The 22,885-nt window shown below is 38.4% G+C and overlaps 1 protein-coding gene and 1 pseudogene across 1 annotated transcript in view; both read right to left on the reverse strand.

Moving 5' to 3' along the window:
- Positions 1-10,552, reverse strand: part of LPCAT1 (lysophosphatidylcholine acyltransferase 1) — a 161,838-nt gene extending 151,286 nt beyond the window's left edge. The window contains exon 1 of the mRNA XM_020976707.2: positions 10,043-10,552. Within this exon, the coding sequence (XP_020832366.1) occupies positions 10,043-10,207 (165 nt within the window). The 5' untranslated portion in view covers positions 10,208-10,552. The remainder of the gene's footprint in view (positions 1-10,042) is intronic.
- Positions 10,553-14,281: 3,729 nt separating this feature from the next.
- On the reverse strand, positions 14,282-14,375 carry LOC144457260 (U6 spliceosomal RNA; annotated as a pseudogene).
- Positions 14,376-22,885: the final 8,510 nt, after the last annotated feature.

The following is a 22,885-nucleotide window of genomic DNA, read 5'->3' on the forward strand; positions in this document are numbered from 1 at the left end:
ATAAAGGTAGGCTAAACAGAAATGTTCCTTTCAAACTTTGCCTGGAGGAACAACATTAGTTCATCTTATCTTCCCTTTTATATCCTCCCACTTTGTCAAACCCTTTTAATACCAAGGCTTCAACTACCACCTCTGTGCAGATGACACCCAAATCTATTTCTCCCTGGCTTGTCTTTAGAATTCTAAACCCACTCCTTCCCTCGGGAGGTGATGGTTGTCCTTCATTCTCCAAGAGGACCAAAATGACACCACTATGATAGTCAAGTTTCAATGTGTCTGACATGGCTGATCAGACCAATAGCTGCTTCCCCCTGGCACCTCAAGTTTAACATGCTCATAACAGATTTTTTCCTCCATTCTCCTTCCACCTTGCCTACCCACCTCTCCCCCCCAAAGAAGTCCCCAACTACTCCTCCTGAGGACTTCACTATTTCTTCCAGCAAGGCCAGTCTCACACAATGAAACACTGATGTGATCTTTTGATGTTCCTTCTCCTTCACTTCAATCCAAACATTAGCAAATCATCCACAACTTCAGCTCTTCCCTTTCCTAATCTGAATATCCCAATCAAAGGAGATAATATTTGTAAAGCACTTAACACACTGCCTGGTACATAGCAGGTATTTCATAAAACTTGTTCCCTTCTCATTGCCACTCACCTAGCCTACTGAAATAGCCTCCTAACCAGTCTTCTTGTCTCTGCTCTTTCCCCACTAACAATCCATCTTTCATTTCACAGTCAGACTACTCTTATTTCTCCTGTCATTCTTCTGATCCAAAACCTTAAGTTGCTTCCTATTGTCTACTGGATAAAGTTCAAGCCCTGTTATTCCTGGCATTGAGGAACTTCCACAATCTGACATCAGCCTGCCTTCCTTGTTATCTCATACATGTTATTTTCTTCCATGAACCTCAAGCTTTAGCAAAACTGAACTACTCTTTGCCCCTTGTCCATTCCCTACATTGACCTTTCTCTGTGCCACTGATTACCCTGTTTCCTAGGCCTAAGACTTCCTCTTTAATTGGTTAAATTCCTGCTCATTCTTCAAAACTAACCTTAATATCACGTCCCCCATGAAGATCTCTCCCTCCCTTCCACTTATAATTAATCACCTTCTCCTTGGACTTCTTATAGAATTGAGTTTTGTACCTCTCTGACTGGAATATTATGGTGTATTATAGTTATCTTGCTTATGTTAACCCTATGATGAGCTCTGGGATGGAAAGGATCCTGTCTTATGTAAACTTTGGATCTTTTATAGCACCTAGGTCAGTGCTCAGCATACCATCAGCACCTAATAAATGTGTGTCAAATTGAATTGTTACAAAGATTATTCTTTCAGGAATACAATCTGCAGGAAAAGTGGGAGCAAATGGAGTCAGACTGCAAACAAAGCAAGTAATTAAGCAAAGTGATGGCTTGTCAAGGTTAGGGGACATCAACAAAGTAATTAGAAAAATAGGATAAGGTCAAATATGAAAGTGAGATGTATGAATAACTCTCATAGTTACCTTCCCAGACAGCTTCTCTAGGAATGGGGGACCCCCAAAAGAGGCCCTCCCAGAGTTCTGGCCATTTCTCAAAGTGATGACCTAGAGTAAGACTTAATTAAACATTTTCATTACGGTATCTGAAGATTCCTAATCATTCTTTTGGTGAGCAATTTCATCACAGGGACTACCATTAGCCATATGATTTTAATCTCAAAATATATAAATACACACTTTTACTACTAGAACAATTTGAAAAGTGACAAATGTGAATCAAGTGGGGACCACCTGGAGATTGTAGGATGTATAGGGAGATGGAGAGTAGAGAATATGTAAAAAGGCTGCTGGTTTCCAGGGCTTTAGTTTTCCCACTACATGGAATAGGAAATACCAGGTCCTTCTGAGCCTTTCTAGAAAATACTTCAAGACCTTTCTATGGAGTCTCAGTGGTCTGAATTTAGAGTTCTACTTATAACAAGGAATCAATGGCATTTTTGCAACATTCCACTTTTCCCTACCTCCTTTTTTTTTTTCCCTTGAAAGACCAAAATTTCTCCTAGCCTCTAAAATTTTGAGACCGGATCATAGACACAAAGCAAATTTTATAAGGCCTGAATCTATGGGGTTCATTACAAAATTGTCTTAATAATAATAGCTAGCATTTGCATAGTGCTTTAAGATTTACAAATGACTTTACAATCATTATTCCATTTTAGGGCCAGCTAGGTGGCACAGTGGATAGAGTACTGGACTTGGAGTCAGGAGGACCTGAGTTCAAATCCAGCCTAGACACTTCACACTTACTAGCTGTGTGACCCTGGGCAAGTCACTCAACTTCATTGTCTAGCAAAGAAGAAAAAAAAAAAGAAATTTTCACTTGACACCTACTAGCTCTTAGACCCTGGGCAAGTCACTTAACTCCCCTTGCCTCACTAAAAAGCAAAAACAGAAAACAAACAATTATTATTTCAATTTATCCCTACAATAACCCTGGGATGCAGGAACTATTATTTCCCCCATTTTATAGAGGAGGAAACTGAAGCTGAGGAAGGCTAAGTAACCTTTCTTTATAGAGCACAGAATCTGGACTTTGTAACTGACTCTACTTTGCATCTGCAGCAATCCTTGGTCTAAATAGACTCCACGGAACAAGATACCCCAACATCCGGTACTCCCCTGTATCCCATCCCACACCCCTTTCCAGTTTCCTCTTGTGTGTTGTGTTTCCCCACTGTACTATAAGCTCCTTGAGTACAGAGACTACCTTTCTTTTTCTTATTTGTATCCCCAGCACTTAGCACAGTGCCTGACACGTAGGAGGTGCTCAATAAATGTTTACTGAACTGAATTACATTGACTCACCCAGTGTCACACAGCCATTAGTAAGCATCCGAGACTGGATTTGACCTCAGGCCTTTCTATTCCAAGTCTAAAACATCTATTGCATCCCCTAGCCTTACATAAGCCAATGACAATACTGTAATAATTCAGCATTTTCCAAGGACCTTAATTCCAAAAAGAGAAAAGAGATGACTGTAAGTAGTATTAATAAAAGAAACAAGAGGGCTTTATGACATGATTGGTAATTTTCACAGGTTATAGTGGATAAGGCCTAAAATGGACTCTTTCCACTTCTTCATGTTATCTCCTCTCAAAGTTTCTTGTCTCAGAGAAAATAGTGACATCAACTACTAAGTCACATTGAACAAGTGGGAGAATTCGAAAAGAAAGACAAGAAATTCCACTGTTTCAAGGAAAACAGCATAATGAAAAGAAGACTGACCTGGGAAGCTCTATTCCCTCATAAGACATCTGTACAATCCTAACTATAATCTTAATTTGCTGTGTGAACTGAGGCAAGACAACTTTTCTGGAATTTAATTTTTTTATCACTGTGCTGAAATGATGTGATTCGATGACCTCTAAATTTCCCTTCAGTTTCAAACCACAAATTCCAAGAGATTTGGTTTGAGACTGAGATTAGGATTGGATTAACAGGAAGGGAAAAATTGGTTAATAGTCGCAAAATGATTGGGTACCTCATGAGTTATTTATAAGAGCTGAGGACCCAGAGCTAAGGCCCAGGGAGTGGACAGTGAGATACTTTAGACGGGTGAGTAGAAAAATCAGGACATACTAGTTACTTGGAAATTAAATTCAGAGAGGATTTAAAAATCACTTTACATCTAAAGTTGAAGAAGCTTAGTAAGTCAAAAGCACAGGAAAGTTTGAGACCACTAAAGTACACAGATTACTCTTCAACTTCTTTGATGAAAAAGTCATTAGAGATGCTCCGTGGCATTTTATTAGGAATTAAAACTATTCAAATTTATGACTTAGGCAACTGCTGATGGAGTTGTAACAGGATACAGGAAGTTTATGATGGCTATTATTTCAAACAAAAAATGTCTGTGACTATATGTAACTTAAGACAAAATGTGAGAATGCCATCTTGGGTGGGGGGAGGGGTGAGATGGGGTGAAAATTTGGAACTCAAAATCATGTGGAAGTAAATACTGAAAACTAAAAATAAACAAATTTATAAAAAAAATTTTTTTAAAAGACAAAATGTGAGAACACATCAAGGGGCCATCTTTATAGACATTCATTTTTAATATCACTAGTTTTTTTATTTTAATTTTAATATCAGAACTTAGAAGAAAAAAATTACTCACTTTGGAAATATGGGTTTTAAAATATCTATTCCTTAAATAGGCCTAAGGTAGGAAGAGACAGTGGAAAGATAAATATAAAAGGTTTTTTTAAAGTAAAACTTGTAAATTTTAAAGTAAAAAAAGATATTTAAACCCCCTGGTCTGCCATACAGTTAACTGACCTTAGCCAAGGCACTTCCTTTCTCTGAACCTCAGTTTCCTCATCTGTAAAATGAAATGGTCCTAGCCTGAAAGCCTGAGACACACTATTAAATGTAAACTTACAGTTCTGAAAGGCTCTGCCAAAACAGAAATAAATATCTTTAGATCTTAAATATCTTGGTTCAGTCATTTAACACTGAAGTATGTGAAATATTAACTTCCTTCCCATGAGGTTGCTAAAGGAAAAAAAAAACTAGAACTAGTTAATGAAGTAGATTACAGAATCTCCTTCCTTTAATTGAAAAAAACAAAACACAACACAATACAGCACTATAAGGAAGGGGGTGAACTACCTAACCCTTACCTAATTCACTGCGTTATTCTATGATCTGCCCCCTCCTTTTATCTATCTTCCTTTTAATATTTTGCTCATTTCCATCTTTTTTTAAAAATTCTAATTAGAAAAGATTTCAAATTTGTCATGATTGTTTTTTTAGGGGGGAAGGGAAAGTAGCTTTTGCTGGAGAGCAATGATCTATAAACTGAAAGAAATTACTTTTATTTCCTCTATCACCTTCTTTACCTTTCCAAAAAAAAGTTTTCTTATTTACCTGCAAGTGTGCTGAACAAGAGATAGTTGATTCTATGCATACCACAAAGGGACTAAGGTGGAACTACCTGTGAGGGAGCTGGGTTGTACAGTGGATAGAGGGCAGGGCTTGGAGTCAGAAAGATTCATCTTCCTAAGTTCAAATCCAGCCTCAGACACTTACTAGCTATGTGACCTTGGGCAAGTCACCTAACCCTGTTTGCCTCAGTTTCCTCATCTATAAAATGAACTAGAGAAGGAAACGGCAAAGTACTCCAGTATCTTTTGTAAGAGAACCCAAAACGGGGTCAGAAGAGTTGGACATGACTGAAAAATGACTGAACAAGAACACCTTTAGTCCAGGCAGGATGAAATTAAATAAGCACACCTTCATAAAGAAGTTGTATATGTGTATGTATATGAATACACACCCCCTCTACCATGGAATGAAAGAGTATTATCACAGTAAAATAAAGATAAAGATAACTAGTAACTAATCATTCCTCCACAAATAAGAACTTGAGACCCTATCAAAATTTCTATTTGAAAACTGTATTTAATTTATTTATACAAGTTATTTTGAATATGTTTAAATATTGTCATCTTAAATTCAATCTAATTTATAATCTAATTTTAAAAACATAAAGAATCTGAATTTATAAAACTAATAAGGGAATGAGTTACTTTTTTGTAGGGACAGATTTGCTTTAAGTATATGCAGTTCCCTTTGTGAATTCAAAAGAATTCACATTATAAAAATTTTACCTAAATGTACTCTTTCAGTAATACATTTATTACACAAAGTGAAGTGTGCCTATGGTAATTTTGCTTCAATTTTCACTTAAAACATAAGAATCCATACACCTCTATTAAAAGTATATACCAGGCTTTAATTCCAAGTTATATGATTGAGGGGTGACGCATACTTTTAAAAAACAAACAAAAATCCCCCCCACCCTAATGTTATGCACAATTATATGATATCTAACTAAACAGAAACTCTAAGAAAGGTTACTAAAAGACCAAAGATGCTGAATTAATTGTTCTCTACAGAAAATCAATTACTATACTCTAAACCCTAGAGAGTAGTTATGCAACCTATTCCAACCTCACTGCATTTCAAATATTGCACTACAAGAGATATGACAATAATTACAGTATCTCCTTTAGTTTGTAGGGCAGAACAGTCGTCTTTATCCGATATCATCATCAATAATCCTCTTCTATGGATTAGAGTAAACTACATCTGTGGGAGGAGGGGAGTCAAGAAACTGGTGATGTCAGCAAACACTCCTAGAGGTAAATATTTTATTTCCAGCAAGAGATGACTCTTATCTCTTAGGTACTCAGCTCTCAAACTAGTATAGGCAGAATATTTTGTCTTCTGGGAAATTCACTTTAATCTTTTAATGTTAAATGTCTTCTGAGGATCAAGGAACAAGAGAATGAAGACTCCTCAACAGAAAATCTGGAGTAAGATATGATATAGTCAATTTAAATAAGGTTGTTTTAATCACAAAACCACTGAAAACACTGGCATGCTACAAAATTACACAAATACACCAACTATATAAAATTAAAAGACTAGCATTTTATTGTGAAATTTTAATTGAAATCACCAGAATTCAATTTTATTTCTACATTCATATTCTTTCTTTGGTAAGGAAAAAAAAGACCTATGCTTTATGTCAAAAAGACTTTTTCAATATTTCATTTCAAATTTTACAAATGGTTTTGATAGCTCTTTTGAATTATCTTTGGTGTTTTGTTTCTAGTCCAAAGAAAAGCTCCAGCTCCTTGCTAAATCTGTATTTAAAGAACAGATGGGCAAGTCTGAGGAAGGAAATAGCCCCAGCACACTAACACCCACAACCAAATCAATGGTCCTATTTACTAGAATACCCACAGATAGAGAAAGCCAAGTATTTGGGCCTTAAAAGTTCCTCATTGCATATGACATAGTGACAGACCCAAGTGATGTCAGTTACTTTTGCTGAACTGCTCCCCCAAAATGTTTCTTTTTTTTTATGATTATAAGGTTTATCTCACTGAGTAGGGTTGGGGTACATATTCAAATAATAAAGGTGATGAAAAACAAAAAAATTCAGTATAATTTTGTAAAAGGAGAATACTTTCAGAAAGAATGGTAAAGGAAACCTTTTTTTTTTTTTATCACATGCATGAACTTTGTAGGACTCCGCCACTAGGGAGTGGACTTGTGATTTCACTGGTACTGATAACTCTCAAGAGAGGAAACTCCAGGTCAGCACCTACCTTTTCAGTCACTTAGTTTTTGAGAGCTTTGTAGAGCACTTGAGAAATAAATGACTCACTCAAGGTCACACAGCCAAATATGCTGGAGGTGGGACTTCAACCCAGGTGTTACTAGCTTTAGAACCAGACTCACTCACTATTTACTGCCATTCTGCTTCACAACTGTTTGGCTGCAGTTCCCAGTTACATAAATTTTTACATATTTACAAAGCAATTTCCTCACAACAATCTCGGAAGGTATTTTGCTGATGAGAAAACTTGAGAGGAAGTGACTTTGTAGAGGGTTACAACACTACAATATAGGATACTTAGTACTGGACCCCAATTCTTCTGACTTGGAGGTCAGTATTCCTCCCAATGCAATAAACTGCTCTAGGAAAGGGAAAGTATTTTTCTGCTACTGTAATCTAGAAGATATAAAACATGGAAATGGCACTGTGACATGAATTATGTGAAGCTTTAGCTAACATTTAAAAGTAATTATTTTGTTGTAACACTACATATTGGTTTGACTTTATCTAATGGCTCCAACTAGAAGTAAGTTCTCTCCTCCTGGAATCTCTTATCACTGACCTCTCCTCTACACTTAATCTTATTCTAATTTATATCATGGCTATTTGTGTACATATCTTACCCTACCCACAATTAGACTGTAAACTTTTTGAAGGCAAGGACTGTCATTTTCTCCCTTAATGCTAGTCTAATTGAATTACTGGTAGCAAGGAAGTCCAGAACTGACTGATACCAAATAATATATCTGTTAGGAAAAGACATCTATTATCACAAAACCTGGACTACTTCCCAACTTTCCAAATGAATAACCAAGCATTCTGGATTTCAGTCACACAATCTGTGAAATGGGAATAACAATGGTTCTTCCAACGTTTGCAGCAGGAGGAATCAGCGATCTGAATCTTCTACTGGTTTTGTTTCTCCGCTCCCTTGCTTTTAGCACAGTGAAAATTTATTAATTTCCCTGCATTTTCCCCAGCCAATGCATACACTGGAGAAAGTGTATGTTTGTGTGGCAGAGGGAGGGAGGAGCAGAAATAATATTCTGGTTTCTGTTCTTTTCTCCTTAACCTCACTCCCAGTACTTTATATCCCACAGAATGAAGAATATTCATGAAGCAGTCTGATCTTCAAAGAAGAAAGGTGCTGCATAGAATTCCACTCAGGCAAAACTCAATCAACTTTTAAAAAAATTTCACATATGGTTGTAAAATCCCAATTACAAAACTTTATTAAATTTCTTAATTTGTTATCTAAAATGTGATATTCCATTTTAAAAAGCCCTTTAAAATAATCTAACAAAAATCAACTCAAAACAGCCTTTGAAAAAGCCAATCATTTGCAGTTGTCTTCTTTCTCCAAATCAAGTTCTTAGAGTTGGAAATGTCTTTCCCACAAAGCTAAGTTCTGTTGGTGCCTTGTGAAGTTCTTTCATCTTTAAAACTACATGTTTTGTCCAGAGGGAAGGCCTTTTTCTGAGCCACCTCAAAGAAACACAAATACAAAACTCGTAATCTGATACTCCCAGGATGCCAAATTAGAAGATTCAATATATTCTATCCCTTAAAGTGAAGGGGAAAAAAAAGGGAAAAAAAGGAAACATGAATGCTAACAACAAATGCTAACAAAGGTCTGAATTTGCCAATTGAAGTAAAATATTAAATAGTTAACATTTTGGGAGAGGGGATACCGGGAGAAATTTCAGTGATGTAAAAAGCAAAAGCTATCAAGACAAATTATAAAAATAAAAAGATAATTTTTTGTATTACTTCGTAAAGGTACATACATTTTCCTCATTACAAAGTGAAATGTATTACTGCATATAAAAAATACACTAGAAAATTTTCAATACTTCACGTACAGAAAATCTAAATGATGTAAAAGTGATTCTAACTTAAGTCAAAACTATTAGGTTACCCATCTCAGAAAGTGCACACTAAAACATCATTTTTAAGTAGAGGGTGAAAAATCTAAATTACATGTGCTTATTTTCAAGAAATACCAAATATACTTCACATTAAAGTAAAGGTTTGTGGTCTGATTGCCTTTTTTAAGAAAGTGCTCAATCAATACTCAAACAATCTAAAAATTCTCAGTATTCCTAACTCAACACACCTAAAACACCCCAAGCATTTGTCCTTACACGAAAAGGGCTCTACTAGGAAACCGTTCCACAGCACCCTCATTACTTTTGTAGTAAAAACCTTACCAACAAGTTATTTCTTTTCTTTTCTGCTAATGCGATGATCATAGACAGTTACATATGAAAACAGACATGTATCCAACCTAGGTTTGGAAGCAAGGGTCTGGAAACCAGGGAAGACACAAATCACTAAGTACAGAAGGCGTTTTTACCCTACTGTGGGAAGAAGCAAGCAAGTCAGCCACATGGGGGGATATTTGAAGTGATGCCTAAAGACATCCTTAAAAAAAGGGGGCCCCGGAGGTATGCAGGTTTCTTCAATGTACATTTCTCCCTTCAACTGCCAGAAGAGCGGATATATACCCTGGAGGTAAAGATGACTCTAGAGGTGGGGGGGAGGGGGCGCGAGGAGGGGGTGACGAAGGGATCCTTTCCAGAAGCCACAGAGTTAACACCTTCCAACCACTACCCCTCAGAGATGAGAAGTGTAAGGGGGTGGGGTGGGGGGGAAGAGCTTCCGCTGCCATGGAGAAGGGAAAGAAGCCAACAGCACCTCCTCAATGGAGCAGGGATGAAAGGAGGGAGAGAGGGCGGGAGAAAAGGCATGGGAGGGAGGGAGATGCCGAAGGGAGCAGTGAGTGATGGGGCTGAGGGAAACCCTAACCAGACGAAGATGAAAGGGGGAGGAGGGCAGGGTGGCCACCGCTGGGTACCTACCTGGACTTTCTGCAACGGGGTGAAGCGCAGGTCGTGCACGAAAGGGTTCTTCCCAGGAGGGGCCAGCCCCTGCTTCTCGCCGCCCCCCGCCCCCGCCGCCGCCCCAGGGGAGGAGGAGGAGGAAAGGGTGGAAGAAGGGGACCGGCATCTCTGGACCAACCTCATCGCAGCCCGTCCCCCCTCCGGCAGCAGCAGCGGCCGCCGCCCCCGGGGGTCCCCCGGTTCCCGCTGGGCGGTGGGAGGGGGGAGGAAGACACAGAGGGTTGAAGACCTAAAGGCGGCTTCCGATGGGGCGAGGAGGGGAAGGGAGCAGAGCGGCTGCCAGGCAGGGAAGCGGGGAGGAGACACGGGGGAGGCGGAAGAGGAAGAAGAGGAAGAGGAGGAGGATGCCCCAGGCGGCAGCGGCGGCTGCTTCTCCTGCAGAGCGCGAGCAGCAGCAGCTCCTGCCTTCTCCTCCCGAGCCCGAGTGGAGCCGAGCCCCGCGCACGCGCCGTGAGGGGGAAGTGGCTGCGTGACGTGTAAGGGAGGGAGATGGGAGGAAAAGGGGCGAGTGCTGTGTGTGTGTGTATGTATGGTGTGTGTGTGTGAGAGAGAGAGAGAGTATGTGCGTGTGCGTCTGTGTTGGGAGGAGGGTTGTGATGAGGTGAGGAGGAGGTCCCACAACCTCCACCAGCTCCTATAGACACTTGTTCACCTCCTGGGTTTGGAGGACAGGGGTTGGGGAGCTCTGCGCCACTCGCTTCTGCAAAACTTAAGCATGAAGGTCTGGGTTCTGTCGTTCTTGCCGTGGGACAGGGAGGGGTGGGGCGAGTGTGGAATTGGGAAGAAGGAAATTGATCTCCCTCATCCCCATGGTAGGGGTGTGTGAGTGCTGTGGTCGAATTATCTTTGGGTTGTCATTTTATTGGATGGGGTATGGAGAGGGGGACTGGCATTCCAGGGCTAGGATGTTGCGTGGCTTCCTGGCCGTGTGTGGTGCTGGGCTTGGGAGCGGGAGCAAGGAGATGGAGGGGGGCTGACAAAAGAGGCAGCGGTCTCACAGCTGCTCCCCAGCAAAGGACGATGAGGACTCTAATCCTAAATGGAATGTGAAACGAGAGGAGGGTAGTACTTGTCATTCTTTTTAAAGCCAAGCCGTCACTATTTAGCTGCCTCTAAACCACAGATGGTGAAAAGTTAAATGGAGCACACGTGTGTAAACCACAGTTGACTCAGTTCACCGAACAGTTATTGGATGCCTATGTGCTAGGTACTGAGAGAGATATGCAAATAAATAAGACAAAACCCCTGCCCTGGAATAAGCTTATTTTTTTTCTTTATGTATTTTTAATGGCCTGGAAGGGTCTAAGCTGTGTTGTCATCATCAACATTTACATAAAGTCCATCTTCTTTGCTATGAAATCCTATGCATGCCACCTAAATATTGTAATATACCAGACAGAGGCAACCCATAACCCTACATCCCCTTCTCAAGTGTATTTCTTTGTGGAAAGAGCACTCTGCTTCTGGAGTCAAAGGACCTGGGTTCAAATTCTACCTCTGACACAACCTGTGTTATCTTAGGTAAGTCATTTAACTTCCACAGTTCTCAATTGCTTCGTATGTAAAATGAGAGGTTTGATCTTGATGGCCTCTGGGATTTCTTCCAGCTCTAAATTTATGTCTTTGATCCTATGATCTTAATGACTCATTTCTTCTGTGAGGGTGAGATGAAAACTTCATTTTTTTCCAACTTTTCTGATGACATATGTATGTATACAAATATGTGTGCTTACATAGATGTATATATGTTGTGTATACATACATATATATGTGTATATAATCCCTAAAACCTTCGTGTATTGTTAAGCTTTAATGGCTTAACACTGCACAGACTTTTGGACTACCACACGCACACACATATGAAAGGGGAGAGACAATAGCTGCTTAGTTTTGTCTCTGTGCCTCTGTTAAGGTAAGGCGCACTAGTACAATCCATTTATGTGAGAGAGAAGAAGGGTTTGGGAGTCAAGTAAATGGGGGATCCTAGACCTAAGAGCTTTTTGGCAGTTGCTAGATTATTAAGAATGCAGCTGAGTAGTATTAAAATTGGAAGCCGTAAAGAATGCTCACCATAGCTACAATGAATTCTCTGACAGAGACCCAAGCCCCTGGACCAGGAAATTTGGTCCAAACAAAAGATTAAACAAGAATAAAAGCTGGCTGGGAGGGCTCTCCTCAGTGTCTGATCAATTTTGGTAACTGTGGAAAAAACTTTTCTACTGAAAAAGGAGGTCTTCTAACCTGCAGTCTGCTTGAGTAGATCAGGCTGGGCTGGTACCTCAGGTTTGAGGTCAGAATAAAATGAGATTCTTCCACCTAATGGAAGGTAAAAGGAAGTTTACTTAACTGTAACAGGACATTCACAGAGCAGAGAGGGTGTTCAGCCCAGGATACAACATGGTTTCAATTGATTTCCCTGCCTTTATGTTACCCATGGTAGGCTGTTAGTCAAGTCTCAGAGATGTGTTGGAATTCATATTTTTTTTTGTACCTATGTAATTAGAACCCTGAGCCAGTCAAGACAGTTCCAATGCCTTTTGAGGAAAAGAATTATTCCCAACCACATTGTTAGAATTCTGGTAGATAGTTCTCCTACCATATAACCAGGACTCAGGAGAGTGACACATTTACTCTTTAAATGAAAAAAGCCGGTATGGTGTCTTTCTTTTCTTTTCCCCCCCCCCACTTTTGCTTGTACTGTGGATGAAGTAAAGGCTGTTGATTTCCCTAAAAGAGCTGAAAAAAAGTTTGGGTGTTATTAACTGAAGGAACATGGCAGAGTCTATTCTTCTCATGAGGAAGAGAGAGCACTAAAACGAAGCACCTCAGCTGAAGCTAGAAATTGGCAACAGAGAGAAGCTCCATAGCCAGCTATCTAATGGGGCCATGCCTGGCAGCATTTGGCAGAGATCATGAATCTAGTGGAGTTGCACGATGACATCAACAAAAGACATTAGCAGCCCTGCAGCAACCCAGGCATGAATCACCCGACCATATGTATTCCTTTCCACACATGCTCCCCATATATGTGTTTCTCCATACATGTCCTCTATGTGCGTCCATTCTTCCCACTAAGTACATGTGTTCTAAGTATATAGATGAAATGTGTAGGGTGGAAGGGAGGAGAGGGCTACTTTTCCTATTTTGTTAAATGCCTGTGCTTTGAATTAATTGTGTCCCTAGACTGACTGTTAAACACATCAATGGGGTTTCATAAACTGTCTTTGGAGTGGACACAGATACATAGATTACAGGGACCCATCCTGTAAGTTGAAGGGTACTCCCATTTGTAACACTTATCATTTTGTTCTTTCCCCCTCCCCCAAACTTTCCCCTCACATGTTTCCAGGCTTATAACCCATTTGAACCTTTTACTAAAGTGAAGAAAAAGTCAGTAAGGAATGCCTGAAAGTAGAATAGTTATGTCTATCCCTATTCTTACTTGAAGATTTGTTACAATAACACTTACAGGCTATGCAACATAATTTGGTACTTGGTTAAATAACTATTTTGGATTGTTGCTCTTAAGGAAACAGTTTTTCCTTCTAGACAGATAACTCCTCCGCTCAAAACTCTTCAGTGGATCCCTGAGGCCTGCTAAATAAATCCTAGATTCTTTAGTGTTCCACTTTTTCCACAGTCTGGTGCCACCCTACCTTCTGGATTTATTTTAAACAATACACACATGTGTACACACACACACACACACAATTAAGTCTAAGCTAAACTGTGGTACTTGAATCCACCTCCCAATACTGCCAAACTCTCATACTTTCTTACTATTTCTAGGTGGAGTGCATAGAATACTGGGCTTGGAGGCAGGAATGCTTGAATTCAAATCCTGTCTGAAACATTTTCTAACTGTGTGACACTGAGAAGTCACTTAACTGTTCGTAGTCTTCATTCCCTCTTCTATAAAATGGGAATAATAATAGTACCCAAATAACTCCAAGGCTGTCATGAAGATTGAGATAACATGTAGAATAACTTGCAAGCCTCAAAGCACCATATAAATGCTGGTTATTATTATTGTTACGTCTAGAAGGCTGTCTCCTTAACTAATCTTCTTTTTCCTTTATTTTATTTTTATTTATTTTTAGTTTTCAACATTCACTTACACAAGATTTTGAGTTCCAGATTTTCTCCCTATCTTGTCCCTCCCCCTACCTCAAGATGGTGTGCATTCTGAATACCCCTAAAAATATGGAACACTTCACGAATTTGCGTGTCATCCATGCTAATCTTCTCTGAAATGTTCCAATTTTAGTATATGTGCTGCTGAAGTAAGCACCTTAACTAATCTTTTAAGAGAAAATATGTGGTCTTATTCTGATTTTGTAACCCCCACAGTGCCTAGAACAGTGCCAGAGTTGCAAGTGCTCAGTGAACCAGAATGTAGAAATTATGAAGAGTGGAGAAGCCCCTGGGTTTTCTTATAAACCTTTACAAGGAGATGAGGCACAGTGGATAGAGCACTGGCCCTGGAGTCAGGAGGACCTGAGTTTAAATCCTGCCTCAGACACTTGATACATACTAGCTGTGTGACACTGGGCAAGTCACTTAACCCCATTGCCTAGCAACAAAACAAAATACAAGAAGGAGATGGCAGAGGAAGGCAGTCTATGTGTGAAGAAGAGGGAGTTCTAGTAACAAGTTAGAGGTATCTTCAATTCTTGTTTCCTAAGTGTATATGTATATTGGTCAGGAAATTATTCTAGCCGGTGAAAGGATAATTTTTTAAAGATCTCTGATGTGCAGCACAGATAAATCAGTAGGGTAAAGACATTACTTAATAACTCCATACAGATTTATAGAGATTTCACAATAATAGGAGAGGAACAGAATCTTTTTTTGTACCAACAGCTGAATTTTTATCTGATGTTCTGGAAAATGGTGCAGCATTACTTAGGATGAACTTCTGAGGAAGGAATGCAGAGTGACTGAGGAACTAAGCAGCCACAAATATGGGAAATATTTCCTTTTGGGTCAATTACTTCTATCCTGTGTCCTTGGAAAATGAAAGAGAAACTGTCCCATCCTTGCTCAAATCTCATGACAGTCATGCAAAGATATTGGGTTCATGTTAAATGTTTATCTTCACTTTAAGCCCAAGTCAAGACAGAGAAATAGTCAAGCTTCTTAGCAGTAGCACTCTTCAAATCTCCAAACTTCCTGAAAAAAAATGATATGGCAACTATTTTAAGAATGAAGTCCTTTCTTAAAAGGCAGGTTCAGAAAATAACTTATTTAAGAAGATTCCTGGGGCAGCTAGGTGCTGCAGTGGATAGAGGACCTGAGTTCAAAACTAGCCTCAGACCAAACACTTGACACTTACTAGCTATGTGACCCTGGGCAAGTCACTTAACCCCAATTGCCAAAACAGAAAAAAAAGATTCCTGATAAAGAGAAAAACAATTGATATTTTTTATGCATGTCAAAAGGAAAGACCATCCAATAGAATAGACAGACCCCTGGATTTGGAATAGGATGAGCTGGTTTGAGTCCCAGTTCTGTCAGTTTCCTCATCTGTATAATGAAAACAATTATTCTTCTTGTCCAGGAGACCTAACCCTTGCAGACATTGGTGACCCAGTAGACATATTTTTTACACACTCTGTTTAATAATTCAGCAGCTACATTCATGATCACTATCCTTGCCATTTCATAGAGTTGCTTCTGTCTTGTGTTTTCATCATATACATAGTCCAAATAAGACTCCTACCTAGCCCCTAGTATTATGATACTTGGTGTAATGCCTACACTACCCCAAGTGTGCCTTTTACTTAGATTGGCTTATGTGTAGCATGAACATAAAAGCATGGCCTCCTTTGAGAGACTTCATATGCAAAGTCCCTAATTTTGCCCTTTTGTTGAAAAGCTTTCTACTTCTTTGCTTAGAAATGCTATTGTAATGATAAGGCCTGGTAGGTTCAGAGCTATACCTTTTGCTACATCATGAACTACTAGAAATGTACAAAAATGTGTACATTCAATTAACTCACCTCATCACCACTCCTAGAAAAGTGGATTTCTAAGTTGGATCAAAGCTAGAGTAGAATCCCTGAGGAACTCTAGACTGAGAATGAAATGAGGCCTGGAGCTTTAACAATTTTGGCCCTCACCACAATCAGCTACCAAATCACTCTCCTTTCCAAAGCAGCCACCATGCTATGACATATCCCAATGTGTTTGGGAATCTGGTGACCAGAGATAAGTATACATAATCCTGTTGAGTGCCTTTGCCAATAAACAACTTCATTCACCTGAGTGGTTAGTGTGGATTCGTTCCTTGGTTTAAAACACAAACACTGAGTAAAAGTCCTATTGGACCAGAGTAATTGACACTGTTAACAGAATGCTGGCTAATCAATGAGATAGTATATATAATGCACGAATGTAAATGCATTTATACAACACATGTAAATCACTATAACTACAGAACTCTCATTAAGTGTGTTGTCGTCTTTTAAAAATATGGTAATAAAAAAAGCAAGGGTATTCTTTTGCTTCCAGAGAATCCCTTACAATTCCAGATAATTCATGGCAGGTTTAGCATTTTTATTTTTCATTCTGAGTCTACCATTTTAATTCATTCCTCTGTAGTCTGACCAACAACCTTCTGCTGATTGTATTGTGGTACCAATTACTTTAATCTCCTTTTCATTTTGCTGGCCTTTATATTTAAATCTGTTAAGAAAGTTATTTGGGAAGTTAATTGTATTTCTTCAATGCTCAAAAAATTTTTTTTCAATATCTTAATATCCCATTTCTACAAGTCTGGAATTTGCTGGGATCAATTTCTCACTGAAGAGTATCCTGGCCACATAGTGTTGTGCACACTCTAATTATAGAAAACAGGTGCAGTGTTTTTAGGCTGGAATAGGTAGGGCAAAATGTGGGCAAGTGGGCCTGTTGAGAAATTGGATGTCAAGCACAGTGGAAAACCCTCACTGGGAGTTGGAGAAGAAGCTAGAGGACCACTTAATGGGCTGTTGTAATGAGGATTAAGGCATCAGACAGGAGTTTAAACTAGATGAATGCTCAGGTCTCTTCCCACTCCAAGATTCTGAAATTCTATAAGCAATTAAATTGGGCCTAAGTATACAATCCTAGAGAAGAATCAGGCAAATTCCTCTGATAAGTCTACTGCTTGCAAAGATAATTGATTTTACTGACTGCCTAGCCCGAACAGGAATTAAAGTTGGGGAGGGTTTTTGAAGGCAAAAAGGGTGATAATTTGTTAAATCAACTGTTACAGGAATAAAGGATCGTGTGGGAAAATAGAAATTCCAGAAGAGAAAAAAGAAGTACAAGTATATATGTAATTGAGCAAATGGAGCAAGTAGATAAGGGGGGGAAATGAATGAAGACATAGTGAAAGCTAAGTTGGTAAAGGTTACTGAAGATAAAGACAGATAATTTATATATGAAGTGGAGTCCATAAAGTAAGTAGCCAGTAAAAATGGTTAAGGAAGACATTTCCAAGGCACATGGACCTAGCAGTAAAGCATTTTGCTAAAAGAAAGAAAATAATTTTCTTTTTTTTTCCCTCTAAAAAATTAGAAGAAAGTATATGAAAAGGTGCAAAAGTAAAAAACAATTTCAAAGACACAGGCAAATTTACAGGATACCAATAGAACTCTGAGTTTTGTGGGAAAGATGTTTCCAAATGTAAGAAAAAGTTATTTAGAGGAAGAAAATAATTACAAATTGATTTTTTTTGAAGATTGACTCAAGTAGATTCTTTGATGGTTTTAAAAGGTTTCCTTTTTAGTCAGCTATTATTATATTTTACAGAGTAAAGTTCAGAAATGCATTGCATTTTTTTTTTGTGATTGAGATGCTACAAGGATACTACTTTTAAAAATGTGGAATTTTCCAAAGATGCTTGGATAGGTATAATATAATAATACATATTAAAATGGATATTTCAATAATAGATTTTTAAAACACTTTTCTTCCGTGAAGATGAAACTGTTTTAGGAGTAGTATTCCATGCTATAGGATAATGAGTATTTAAGGGACTGAAGGGGGAGATGGAGAAGAGAGAAAACAGGAGCTATAATAATTCTATTCCTGGGAGAGTAAAATGGAAGAGAAAGGGTAATGGATTGATTCATCATCTCTGACTTTAAAATGACCAGGAAGAGAATTAAAATGAGTCAAAGAACCACTTTTGCAATCTCTCCTTTGGAAAACACTAGATGAACTGGTATTATTTTCATTTAATGGACAATGTAACTGAAGTTTAAGAAAGCTGATGATGCAGTTGAAAAGTTGGGATACAATCCAAGTTTCTGGATGTTCAATGCTTTTTCAGCCAGATATATTGTTTGGTATCAATCAGTACCAGAGATCATCACTAACAATAATTCAATTCAGCAAACATCAAGCTCTTCCCATCAAAAAAAAAAAAGACATTGAAGGAGGATATGACATGAACAAATAAGTAAATAAGAGAGAACAGAGGACCAACAAGTAAATAAGAAATACTCTGAGAAGGGAAAGAGTACTAGTAATAGGTATGGGGGATTCCAACCTGAGCTGAGCCTTCAAGGAAAATAAGGATTCAGATGTGGAAATGACAAGAGAATGCATTCCATGCATAGTGAGGACTGCTTGTGAGAATGATTAAATAGAAGCTGGATAAACTCCTATTATGTGCCAAGCATTGGAGGAGGACCCAAGATCTTATGATACAAATATATTTTCTCAGATTGTATCTAATCTATTGTATTTAAAAGAGATAAAAATATACATATAAAATTTTCAGTCTCACTAAAATATGGTATTTCATTTATCCTTTGTTGATATATTTCAATCTGCCATTATAAGAGTAATTTTCTTATTTCATCATGCCTACTCTATGCAAGGCATTGTGCATGGCTTTCAAGACACAAATGCTGGAAGCTTCATGGTGCAACAAAAAAATCCCTGATTTTAGAGCAGAAGTTCCTAAACTTATTTGGCCTATTGTCCCCTTTTCAAAAAAAAAAATTACTCAGCACCTCCTTGGAAATCTACTTTCTTTAACCCTTTAAACAGTTTTTTAAAAAATATGCATCATCTGGAAAAATATACTTTTTTTAAATGACACATCTTAAATTTAATAATTTATTGTAAATTTGTGTTTTTCCCTCATTGAAATTTTGATGATGCGATATTGTATCATGTAACCATATAGCATCATATTGTGAACAAGTCATGCACATATTCCTGCTGATGGATGCTAGACTTCCAGACAATGCACAACAGGCTCACCTGCTACACTTGCTTGTTAAGACCTGTCAGTGGACTTGACCGCTGATTGGTTATAACTTGCATTTTGTGTGTTTATTTGGAAACTAATGTAATCACTACAACTTTAACTCTGTTATACAACAGCTGAAACATGTACAAATGGTTTTTCAAAATTTTCTTCTCTTCTTTTGTTATGCTTACACCACCCCCCTTATTTTAATTCAACCCCCCCCCAATTGTACCTGAGGCTACTACCAACCCCCTGGGTCATTCCAGAGCCCCACAGGGGATGGTGTAGACCATTTTGGGAACCTCTGCAAGAGTCACTGATGTTGGTTTGAATCTCTGCCCTGCCACTTATTACCTGTGTGACCTTGGGTAAGTCACAACATCGCCGTATCTCATTTTTTTCATCCCTAAACTGAAAGAATTGTACTAGATAACCTCTGAGGTCTCTTACAGTGCTATATCTATGATCCTATTTAAGAAAAAAAAATAAAAACTGGAAAAACATCTGCAATATTTGAAATAATTATTAAAGGGTCTGTAATTTTATCCACAAAAATATTCTTTTTCACTAACATAGGTGGCAAAAAGGACCCATGATTAAAAATCTTATCCACTTCCAGAGACAGAATTGATAAACTCTGAGTAGAGATTGAAGCATATTTTTTTCTATCTTTTTCTTGCTTTTCCCTTCCCCAGCAACATTGCTAATATGGAATTATGTTTTGCATGACTTCATATGTACATTGATACTGTATTGCTTACTTTCTCAATGGGCGAGGAAGGGGCAGGAGGGAAGGAGATAATTTGAAACTCAAATTTTAAAAAAATGAATGTTAAAAAGAAATAAAGAATATAGACGGCAAGTCATCCACGCCTTAGGCAGCAGTTTCTTAAGCTCCTGTGGCAATTAAGGAAGTAAATAAGTAGAGAGATATAGACTAATTGATAAAGTTCAAATGCATTATTAAAGAATATTACATAATTATCAAATCTAGTGAGTCTCTTTGATGGGCACAGATTTACAGTTCTTCACCTATCCCATCCTTGAAGGCTTTTCAGCTTTCAGGAACTTTCAAGCCTTGTACTGTACCAGTAGAGGCATAGAACTGTGTGTTCTATATTATAAGGAGCCATCAGAGTAGAAGAAATATGTAAAATGTTAAAATCATGAATTAAAGCAAAAAAAACTTTGACAACTTTACAAAAAATTTAAACTGTATCTTAGTTGAAAATATAAAGTGCCCAAAAATAATTTCAATTTTAAGATTTATTTTGAGCTTTTTAGGGACAAAGACTTTTTTTTTAAAGACAGATTTTTCTGAAGAATGAAAGTATCTTGACAATGTATTACAGTAGGAACTGCTTTTTCTCAAATATGGGAAAACCATTTTTAAAAGGGAGAACTATTACTAAGGAGCATAATTAATATATAATAATGATGATGGCTAGCATTTACATAGCTTTTTAAGGTTTGCAAAGGGCTTTATACACTTTTTAAAAAAATACATCTTTATATGCATCTCATTTGACCTTCACCACATCCATGTGAAGTCAGGGCTGCTTTTAACCTCATTTTACAGATAAAGAAATTGAATCTTAGAGAGATTAAATGACTTGCCTTGGATTATACCACTAGTAAGGGCAGGTAGGTGGCACAGTGGATAGAGTGCTGAGCCTGGAGTCAGAAAGATTCATCATTCTGAGTTCAAAACCAGCCTCAGACACTTACTAGCTATGTGACCCTGAGCAAGTCACTTAATCCTGTTTGCCTCAGTTTCTTCATCTATAAAATGAGCTGGAGAAGAAAATGGCAAACTACTCCAGTATTTTTTGCCAGTTGTTGTTGAGACCCTATTTGGGTTCACAAAGAGTTGGACATGATTGAAACAACTGAACAACAACATGCCACTAGTGAAAGAATGAAGCAGGATTTGAGCTCCTATCTTCCTGACTCCAAGGCCAGGACACTATCCACTACGCCGTGCTACCTCTTAAAGACGAAGAATTCAGCTTCCTCAAAGAAGTTTTCTTGCCTTTTCCTGCACAAGAATTCTTCAATAATCTTTGAATCCAATCAATATACCAACTCTTCTCAAAGCCACAAATAAAAATATTGGTTCTATTTTTTTAAAAATTGATTTCCCCTATCTCACCCAGGCTGGAAGTGCAGGAGTTATTCATAAACTCAGTTTGGCTACTAACTGGCAGAGGAACTTTGACCTATTCCATTTCCAACCTGAGTTGGTTTATCCTTCTTTAGGCTTCCCTGCTCTTGGGTGGCTTACCATGTTGATGCCAAACTTAATGCAGATCTCAATCTGCTTAACCTAGTTCTATAGCTCAGAATTCCCAGCCTCAAGTGATCTGCTAGGCTTAGCCTTCCTGGTGCTGAATGTATCACTGTACTCAGCAAAAAGTTACATTTCTAAGTGACTGATTCTTTTCTAATCTCAATAACTCTAGCTTAAAGTTGCTGTGTATATTGAAGCCTTCTTAAACTCTGTTTCCATTGCAGAAAACCTAGTAATAATGAATAAAATAGCCCTTCAAGCAAGAATCATCAACATTTAAAACATACTCCTCACTCCTGAAAGGATGAAGTTGTTGCTTGTATTTTTTTGTTGGGCTACAAGTTTCAGAAAAAAGGAAGCAGTAGCAATGTAGTAGAAAGACACTTGCCTAGCAGTAGAAAGATTTAGATTTCAATGCTGTGCTGATCCACTGATTAGCTGTATGATCTCTGGTAAATCATATAATTTGGGGACCTAAGTGTGTTTACCTGTGTAGCACCCTATTGAGACTCACTCTTCCCAATTTCCACTCCCATTTCAGATTAGGACCCCAAAGAACAGCTTACTACTCTTCCCCTCAAGGTTCTAGGGATAACCTTGAGGGGTTGTGGCTTCTGAAAGGATGAGTCCTCACCTGGCATGTTCTCCCTCAATTTCAACTGAGTTGGTATCTCCCCATTATCAATTAGCCTATTAATAACAATTAGCCTTTATAAAAGGATATTTACTGAGAAGGTATAGCAAAGATTAAAATATAAAAACTTTCCTTGAAACTTGGAGGTATGCTCTCACATCCATCCACACACACGGTCCCTAGAGAGAACTGACTAAAACAACAACAACAACAACAAAAGAGTAGTTGCCATAAACATTCTACTTGCCAATGTGGGGGTTGGAGGGGAGATACTTCCTGGCTCTGGGAGTCCTTTCTCCTTTCATCTGAGTCTCTATAAAGTTCACTTCTGTGTATGGCATAACTCATCCAGGAATGCTTTCTTGCTAGGCTGGGTTAAGTAGGCTGCTTCTCAGGTTTGCTGTGCTCTTGCCTGACCATACTCCCTTTTATTTTCACTGGCTCTAGGAATCTCATTGTCAGGGGGACATTAGATGGTTTGGGTGGACCTCTTGATCTTGTTGGTGTCATGGGAGGTCTCCTTGAGGGATCTCCCAGTCTTAGGGGCATGCTCATCTCAGAATAATCATTAACCTATGACCAGGAAATAAAAAACGTACTAGAATTAGAGATGCCTTAATTTTATAG

Source organism: Phascolarctos cinereus, unplaced genomic scaffold, assembly GCF_003287225.1.
Source record: "Phascolarctos cinereus isolate Bilbo 61053 unplaced genomic scaffold, phaCin_HiC Scaffold_4;HRSCAF=312, whole genome shotgun sequence".
Taxonomy (NCBI): domain Eukaryota; kingdom Metazoa; phylum Chordata; class Mammalia; order Diprotodontia; family Phascolarctidae; genus Phascolarctos; species Phascolarctos cinereus.